The following is an 8,698-nucleotide window of genomic DNA, read 5'->3' as shown; positions in this document are numbered from 1 at the left end:
GAATTAATCGATTTTTGTGTATAAAATTATAAAAACCTTAAAATTGAACCAACCGTTTTATATACTAGCGGGTCGTGACACACGCGATGCATATGATCCGTAAAAAGTAAACATATTTTTTAAAAATTTTTTATCAATTTTTAAAATTGAAATGATAGGAGATAAGAGATATGATGAAAATAGATTTGTAAAATATGAAATCCAATAGGATAAATGACATTTTTGGAATTATAAAAAAAGCTGCAACCATATCCAAAAGTTGGTGGTTAGTATAAGGTGTTTAAGTTTAATTATTAACTAGTTACTCTGCACACGCGATACGCGTGTACAATTTTTTTAAGTGTGTTGAGATTTAAAAAAAAACAAAAAACAAAAGTGTAATGTTAGTATGTAAAGTTCGAAGAAAAATTTGGTGTCTTTTCTAGGTGGTTACTATTATATACTCAACTTTAATAAAATAAAATAGATATAGATTATATATATGCTCAGATAACTAAATAAACTAAGTCATCTTCAAGATTTTCCTTAGAGGAATTGATTGATTGGTCGTTAGTATTATCGCCTACAATAGATCAACAATGGCTATAAGAAATTAAGAATCAAAACTATATATTTTCTTTGCATACTCGATTTTGACATGTAAAATAACTAAAATCATCATATTTGATTGTGGGTGATTATATTTGTTTTGAATTGCTCATTTTATTTAATTATGAAATTTATTATATTTTTAGAGTAACCAATTAAATATAATTCCAAATATGGGTCATGACCAAATGAGTTTCTAAAGTCAAATTGATTTCCTTTTAGGTATCAANTTAAGTGCTTACAAAGCAATTGATTAATCAATGTGTGGGAGGCATCTAACATCTTGGCACATTTCAAGGATGGACATATCGTCTCAAATATGATATACTGCGGCGACAATGTAGACGCCTCTTTGGTTCTGCCATTGCTGCTGTTCTCTAATCAATACTGTGGAGACAAATCAGTTTGAAACTCTCTTGGATGCTGACAAATCCAAATGGAAAGATAGGCCTATTCAATACGAAACCGGACGAAACACTCAGAAGTCCGTCCCTAGTAATACACATTATTTGATGTGTGAGAAATTTTGTGGTTTCTACACTTGAATGTATATGGAACCTGCTCGTCTAATGGAGTTTGGTGTGTAATGAGTATCTATCCCATTCTAACATAAACTAGATCAAGACATGGTTTGTGGGGGACTTATCTTCTGTAGTGTGCAGCATCAGTAACATCCATTGAAGCAGACCCTTGTAGATCACATGCACGATGCTCACACTCTAGCTTCCCCCATCGTGCATCAACTCGTTCACATGGAAAAGTAAGTTTGCCTAGGCTGTTGAAACAAGAATAAGGAGAGTAGCTCTTGTAAGCAAGAACACGTAAACAAACTTTGTAAGGCAGTTTAAGAATACGGAATCAATTTGTTGGTTTGAGCTTGTGACAGGTGCTTTCTGTTAAATGAAGCAAGCAAAGTGTAAAAGATTGTGTTATGCATTCAGTACCTTCGATTAACAACATTATGCACGTGGCATAACCAGTGAGAGAATTCTTCATGAGATCCCGCCTGAACCGGAGTTGCTCTGCATAAGATTTGACGTCCAAAAATGTCTATTATTGGGAAATAAAAATTATCTGTCATTTGGAAGCATTTAAGATCATCTAAAATACGAGACTAAGGAGAACCAAAGTATTATACTCCCCATCCATATGCTTACTTATACGCTTGCTGTTTTGGACTCTTAAGAAATTAGATGTTAATAGCAACGTAAATGTCTATTATAAACCCATTGACGTTGCTATTAACATCTAAATAGAGCCGAAACAGCAAGCGCATGAGTAAGCACATGGATGGGGCGATGGGCAAAAGGACATTGCAGGTATCAATAATAATGACCATTAATCATTTTCAAGATTATAAGAACATTCAGCGGTGTCATTATCGACCAGTTTAGGCTTTAACAACAGGAGAACAAGTATTCGTTGCTTAAACTTATACTGAAACAATTATTGTTCCTATATCATAAAATTAATTGTTTGTGGTAGATTAAAAAACAAACATGCTTTTATAGGCAGAGGCAGAGGATGTGTTTGATTGGCCTTTCATTTCTTTCATCTCAAAATTTATGAAAATTGCGATCCAGGTTGTTTTCCGTTTTTTTATAATGATATTTGGAAATTGTTATAGAAGTTGATAAGATAGATAATACATTAACTCTGGATGGTTATTTGAAAAGGTAGAGTGAAGAAAGATTGAATAATATTGTTTCTAAAAAGGCATATTACATTGAGGTTAAACAAGAGAACTATTTTTTAAAAAAAAAACAAAAAAAATGGTAAATAAATATTCAAAAAATGATACATTGAGATGAAAAACACCGTTGCAAGAAATGAAAGCAAACTTATAGCACTGGAGAATCAAAAAGATGATACTTACATTAATACCTCTCTGAAGTGATCCGCGCATTCCTTGCAAGGATACATCCGAGACAAAATGGCCATCTACATAAAACATAATACATTGGTTTGTAAGCGCTTAATCACATCCCATCTGCTTTTCGTCGGCAACTGCTTTATAACAACAGCATAAACTGTTTAAGTCCACAGAATGATGAACTCCATGTAGTTTCTTCAATTTGATATTTAAAAGAAGTCAATTGATGTAGCGACGATCATAAATAAAAACAGAGAAAAATGATCATACCAGCTCTTTTACATCCTTCTTCTGTTGCCTGGTTGGCTTTTCTGGATACTGGCCAAAAAAATTTTAAAAAATCATTTCAACATGTAAAGTTATTACTACTCGGGGTAATATATTGAATGCCGAATGTGGGAGACTAAAATCATTTAACCTTTAAGAAAATGGAAGCACAGACATATACCAAATTGAATTTGTCTAATCTTAGAAAACTACTAACCAAAAGGTTCAATATTAAATAATGTAAAAAGTTGAAAAACTGTATAAGAAGGAAGAAATACATAGCGTAAAAGACCTGAGCAGCAAGAGTGTGAAGAAAGGTCCAAGTGGCTCTTCCAAGATCCTCTTTTGTTGTAGGCCCGGAAGTTTTTTGCTGAAAAATTATTTAGTAAACAAGAAATGACAAACGTTTCCATATGCTGATATGCAGCAATCTGCAATTAGCATGGTACTGAACGCAGCATATCCCATCACAAATCAGTAGAATTCGGCGAAGCAAAATCACATAAATCATGAAAGCACTCGTAAACAAAAAAAGATGTCCACCAAATTCCACTTCGAGCTTTTATCGAACAGTTAACATGCACTCACCAACGCACCATCCAAACAAACAGAAACAAAACCAGTAGCCATGCAGGCCATGACAGAGGTAAATTTATAAACAACAGTGAAAAGGGTTCACCTTCTGAAGAATTTCAGGATGAAAAACACCGACAGAGTGTGAGGAAAGAGATGTAAGAGGGCTGTCCTTGTGGGCCGAAGCTGGAGGCTGATCCGAGCGTAGAATAAATCTAGTCAGTTGGGTTTGAATACATCGTGAAATGCCGTCGAATGCTTGGAGGAGATGCTGCACCAGATTCTCGGACATTGTGCAGCAGCGACTGCCGAAGCTTCTTCCAACGGTAGATAACAAGAATAAAATATTTAGGCAAATTTTTGAAAAATTTCTAAAATTTGATATTATATTTAAATTTTGTAGTGAATTTAATTAAAATATAAATAAGAATATAGAATTATTTAATAATTTAAAAACTTTTGGAAAGTGAATGGGACATGATACGTACGACCTCTGATATCCATGAAATCAAAAAAAAAATAAAAATAATAAATTAGTTCTATAAATATGTCTATGTTTTTGTTCCCTTTTGCCACATTTGATTTAAATTTGATATCTTTCGATTATTTAGATATTTGGCTACTTTTTACCAGATTTCAAACATGGTTGCTGAATTGACATTTTTTTTGGCGACATTTAACTTTGAATTGTAGGTTTTGTCATATCACACATATGCTGTGTTTCGTTTGCCAGATAAAGAGTTGATTGTCTCATAATCATGATTTGTCATTTGTTCTTCTCACCGATTGAGTGGTCCAATTTAATCTTTGGGCATGTGACAAATAGATAAGTTGGGAGGAGAAGAGATCCCTGCTCACCCAAGTGATGAGTATCCAGTATTAAACAATATCAAAGATGAGAATTTTTTTTTACACAAATACCCTTTTCCCAATAAACCTTACAAGAGTGAGAGGCGGCAATATTTTTTCTGCAAGGAAAAAAGACGGTATTTTACCCTCTTCCTCCCATGACCACTGTACGATGAAATGAAGAAAAATAAATTTCAGAAGGTGTAGCAAGCATCGACCAAGGTAAGTGTGTCGATCTTCATGACAATGCTTAGTTTCTTCAAGAATTTTAATCATTCTTTGTTTTGAAGTTTTTTGTTATGAACATCGACCAACAATTAATTTTCTAAAGATGGAGATCTCTACATTGATTTAAGCAATAATTATTGTATCCATATTTTTTTCGAAACATTTGTTGGCAATAACCTCTTTTTCGAATAAATGCTCAAAATTTTTATTTGTGTTTTCTATTATGTGTCGATACACTGTGTTGGTCAAACATAAGAACTGTTTTTTTGTGCTTTAATTTACTTGTTTTTTTTTTCTTTCAAAGTTCAGTTATTGCCATTGTGTATCTAAATTTATTTTAGAATATTGTATATATCAATGACATGGTGTTTTGTTTCAAGATTGTTTCCACCTTCTGGTTTTATCTCCTACTATTGAATACTAATTTGCTCTTGTAGCAATAATTTTTTTGTAAGGGGTAGCATTGACAAAGAAGTGATTGTGAATAAGACATAAATACACACTGTACTATCCTCTACTATGCCTTTTTATTACAAATCCTTCTCATGTTTAGAATATAGTTTGTTATTGCAGTAAGTTTAAATTAATTTAAGGAAGTGGATAAATTTTGCCGGTTGAATGGAGAAAGATTAAGTGCTTTTTCATTATGTTCAAATCCTATAGTCGCAAACAACAATATACACGTATACCAATGTGAATTGATATATAATTTTCCGGAAAGAAAGTGTAAAGGGATCATTACAAGTTTCTACAATAAAGGAAATAAGTGGCCTAAGTGTTTATGTGTTGTTCCCAAGTTCATTGAATTTGTATTCCATTTACTAATCATATGGCCGAAACATTTCTGCTGCTTCTGCCATGGATGGAGAAGATTGTTATATCCAAGATGCTTTAGTTTTATATCAAACGGTGTTGTGCTCATTTGTGTTCTTGAGTCATGTAACACGGTATTACCAGAAGCTCATAGCACCACGTAAGCATAGGTGTCGCCAAACAGATATTTCATACAATGTGACAGAAAAAATATGTACTCAAGTAAACCACTTGCATATGATTATTGAAGCCAGTGATGTGCAGTGTGTTGTCAACTTAAGGATGTGTCGAAACGCATTTGGAAGGCTATGTTACTTGGTAAGGCATGTCAGCGGGGTTTTAGATTATCGATATGTCAGAGTCGAAGAGAAGGTTGCAATGTTCTTGTCAATATTAGCGCATCATAAAAAGAATAGGATAATTGGACACGACTATTTACGAAGTGGCCACACTGTAAGCACTCACTTCCATGAAGTACTTATAGCAATTCTTATGCTACACACAATACTTCTTGCGAAGCTGGTTCCTGTGGATGAGACTTTCTCGCAGGAAACATGGAAATGGTTCAAGGTATGTATGCTATGATTCAAAGACATTCTATATATGTTTTATATCGATATACCTTGGAGTGAATTTTATTTGCATTGTTAGCAGGGCTGTCTAGGCGCTCTGGATGGTACATATATCAATGTTCATGTACCAATCATGGATAAGCCAAAATATAGAACAAGGAAAGGGACGATAGAAATTAATGTTTTGGGTGTTTGTGATCATGATATGAAGTTTGTGTATGCATTAACCGGGTGGGAAGGTTCAACAGCAGATGCGAGGGTTCTCCGAGATTCTATGAATCGACAAGATGGGTTGAAGATTTCGAGAGGTAATATTCAAAATTTGATCTTTGCTTGTACCATCAATACATCAATAATATTATGATACAAATAAAAATAAAAACATTATAATATGTCAATAACTTCAAATTTTAATATTTTATTTTGAATAACAGTGAGCCCAAACTCATAGTTTACAATGATGACAGGTTGCTACTATCTATGTGACAATAGATATGGAAACGTAGAAAGATTCTTAACCCCATATAGAAGAACCCGTTATCATATTAATGATTGGGCGAATTCTAATAGTGGACCACAAAATTATAAGGAATATTTCAACTCCAAGCATTGTCGTGCACACAATGTTATTGAGAGGGCTTTTGGTTTAATGAAAAACGATGGGCTGTTCTTCGGAGTCCCACATTTTACCCTCTTCAGGTTCAAAACCATATGATCTTGGCCCGCATGCTCCTACATAATTTTATTCAATCTGGAATGCCCGACGATCCACTCGAAGAATTTGAAAATGCATCGGGAGCTTCTAATGAAGAAATAGAAGATGAGTTCATTGAAAACATGGAGTCTTCAGTAGCTTGGGATATGTGGAGAGATAACTTGGCCATGTTGATGTATCACAATTAACTTATGTTTTAATTATTAACATGTTGTTTGTTTTCTTCTGTGAAGAATTTGATAAATGGGTGTGAGATACTTTGTGGTTTACTTTTTGTTGTACTAGACATAATGTGATTTTATTTGACATTATTTTATTTTATATGATATTTTTGTTATACTGAATATCATAATGCATAAGTTAGTATAATTTTTTTAAAAAAAATTATGACCAACATTTATGTTCTCAATTCAGGGCATTGACTAATATTATACAGAGTCATGGAGTTTGGAGCATCTAGCAACACTGGATCTGGAAAAGTGAAGAAATCAGAAAAAAGTAGGCGTGTGTGGAATAGCCGTGAATAGGAAGTCCTTATTCAATCTTTGAAAGATGCAATGAGAGGAGGATTTAAAAGTGAAAATGGTTTTCGGGCTGGGCACTTGGTTTTTCTTGAGGAAGCTATGAGAAAAGTGTTTCCCAACACTGATTTACGAGGCAATCCCACATAAATTCTAAAATCCATGTGTGGAAAAAGACTTATGGTACTCTAGTAACTATGCTTAGCCGAAGTGGAGTGGGGTGAAATGAAACAGAAAAAACGATTGATGCGACTGACGAAGCATGGGACGTCTTTGTGAAGGTTATTGTATATATGTAAATGTGAATATGATGTGTTATTTCCAATCAAATGACATTAGTCTTACAAACTATTATATGCAAATTGTTTCTTACATTATGCAATTGAAGAATACAAGGTTATTTAAGTTTACAAAAGATATTTTATGCCTCGTTATTTCATATATGAAATATAGTTATTTGATCAGTAACATTTTATTTTTCTTTTTTATACAGAGTGATAACAATGCACGTACGATGCGGTACAAGTCATGGCCGTATTTTAATGACTGGTGTGAGATTTTGGGTAATGATCGTGCCACTGGAGAGCGATATGTGGGCTTTACAGCTTCTGTACAAGCTGTTTTGAACATGAGTACCAACCCACCACTGCAAATGGACCCACCTCAAATGGATACTATCATGGAAAATATATTACATGGGATTGAAGAAGCTGCCGAATCTATTTCTGCAACCAACCATCCATCGATCAATGATTTTGGTAGCAAAAAGGTTAGCGGCAAGAAACGCAAGCGCCAATCACAAGGCGAAGATCTGTTTGTTGATGTCATTAATAATTTCACAGAGAAATTGGTTGAAAAACTATCAGAGTTAGGACACCGAGGTGGTCGAGATGATGGGAAGTCAAATGGAAATAAGAAGGTGTTTGATGCCTTGGGGAGGATTCTCGAACTCGCCATGAACGAAAGAGTTGTAGCTGCAACAATGCTAGTTGACAAACCAAGCTACTTAGAGATATTCTTCAGTCTTCTAGATGAGGCCAGAATTTCTTTGGTGCGTTGGCTTCTCAACACTGTTTGATTTGTTAATTGCTCATGATAGCCTTTTGATAACTAGTCTTCCACCATGCAATGATATTCTCAAGGTTTGCCGCGACTTAGTATGACACGGTATTTTGGTAAGGTTTGCAGGCAGTAATGTTTTGAAACTGCACAATATTGTGATTGTGAATGTCTTATGTTGAACAAACCATGTAGTTTTGGAAATACACAATATTCTATTTTTCCTGCCACTCTTAAAAGCATATATAAATATATGCTTGGTTTTATTTGTGCATTTTTAGATTTGTATTTCTGATTTGCTTGTTTCTTTGATTCGTGGTTTGTAGGTCTTATCATTTGGTTGGTCCTCGTATTTGTAAACATCAATTTATCAACTAGTTCATTACATTGAATTTTTTATATTAAATTTGAATAATATATTATTCGATGGGTTGACAAAAATAACAAGCGAGATTAGTGAAACAATAATGAACAAGTAATTGACATATTTTGGAAAAATTAGCAAATAACAAACCCATAACGATTTAATTGCAATTGTAGGTGAACCATTTGACTTTTGTTTTGAACCTCTTACAGGGGCAGTAGCTTTGTAACGACCCATTACAGGCCCAGTGGACCGCCCATACGGCTAGATCAATTG

At 34.0% G+C, this 8,698-nt stretch overlaps 2 protein-coding genes across 3 annotated transcripts; one reads left to right on the top strand and one right to left on the bottom strand.

Moving 5' to 3' along the window:
• Positions 1-818: 818 nt before the first annotated feature.
• Positions 819-3,661, bottom strand: LOC140975904 (FAD-linked sulfhydryl oxidase ERV1). The gene is made up of 6 exons (XM_073439835.1): positions 3,408-3,661; positions 3,021-3,098; positions 2,732-2,779; positions 2,465-2,529; positions 1,533-1,610; positions 819-1,363 (listed from the first exon to the last, which is right to left on the bottom strand). Exons 1-6 carry the CDS (start codon positions 3,591-3,593, stop codon positions 1,231-1,233), a joined length of 588 nt encoding a protein of 195 aa, XP_073295936.1. The 5' UTR covers positions 3,594-3,661; the 3' UTR covers positions 819-1,230.
• A 599-nt stretch (positions 3,662-4,260) lies between these two features.
• On the top strand, positions 4,261-8,263 carry LOC140975924 (uncharacterized). 2 transcript variants are annotated; one of them, XR_012175073.1, is made up of 3 exons: positions 4,261-4,372; positions 5,314-5,761; positions 5,846-6,043. XR_012175073.1 is itself a non-coding variant. In XM_073439853.1 (3 exons), exon 3 carries the CDS (start codon positions 7,514-7,516, stop codon positions 8,075-8,077), a length of 564 nt encoding a protein of 187 aa, XP_073295954.1. In that variant the 5' UTR covers positions 4,261-4,372; positions 6,893-7,280; positions 7,493-7,513; the 3' UTR covers positions 8,078-8,263. The 2 variants fall into 2 exon arrangements, 1 of the variants encoding a protein (XP_073295954.1); XM_073439853.1 differs by lacking the exons at positions 5,314-5,761; positions 5,846-6,043 and adding exons at positions 6,893-7,280; positions 7,493-8,263.
• Positions 8,264-8,698: the final 435 nt, after the last annotated feature.

The sequence above is a fragment of the Primulina huaijiensis genome, chromosome 4 (assembly GCF_012295235.1).
Source record: "Primulina huaijiensis isolate GDHJ02 chromosome 4, ASM1229523v2, whole genome shotgun sequence".
Taxonomy (NCBI): Eukaryota; Viridiplantae; Streptophyta; class Magnoliopsida; order Lamiales; family Gesneriaceae; genus Primulina; species Primulina huaijiensis.
Note: the sequence above shows the minus strand (reverse complement) of the source record. Positions and strands in the feature narration are given on the sequence as shown.

Excerpts from the sequence above, each read along its gene's own strand:
- LOC140975924 (XM_073439853.1), top strand. The coding sequence starts at position 7,514 with ATGCGGTACAAGTCATGGCCGTATTTTAATGACTGGTGTGAGATTTTG.
- LOC140975904 (XM_073439835.1), bottom strand. The coding sequence starts at position 3,593 with ATGTCCGAGAATCTGGTGCAGCATCTCCTCCAAGCATTCGACGGCATT. Across the intron at positions 3,099-3,407 it reads ATCCTGAAATTCTTCAGAAG|CAAAAAACTTCCGGGCCTAC; the intron begins GTGAACCCTTTT and ends ATAATTTTTCAG. Across the intron at positions 2,530-2,731 it reads AGAAGGATGTAAAAGAGCTG|ATGGCCATTTTGTCTCGGAT; the intron begins GTATGATCATTT and ends TGTTTTATGTAG.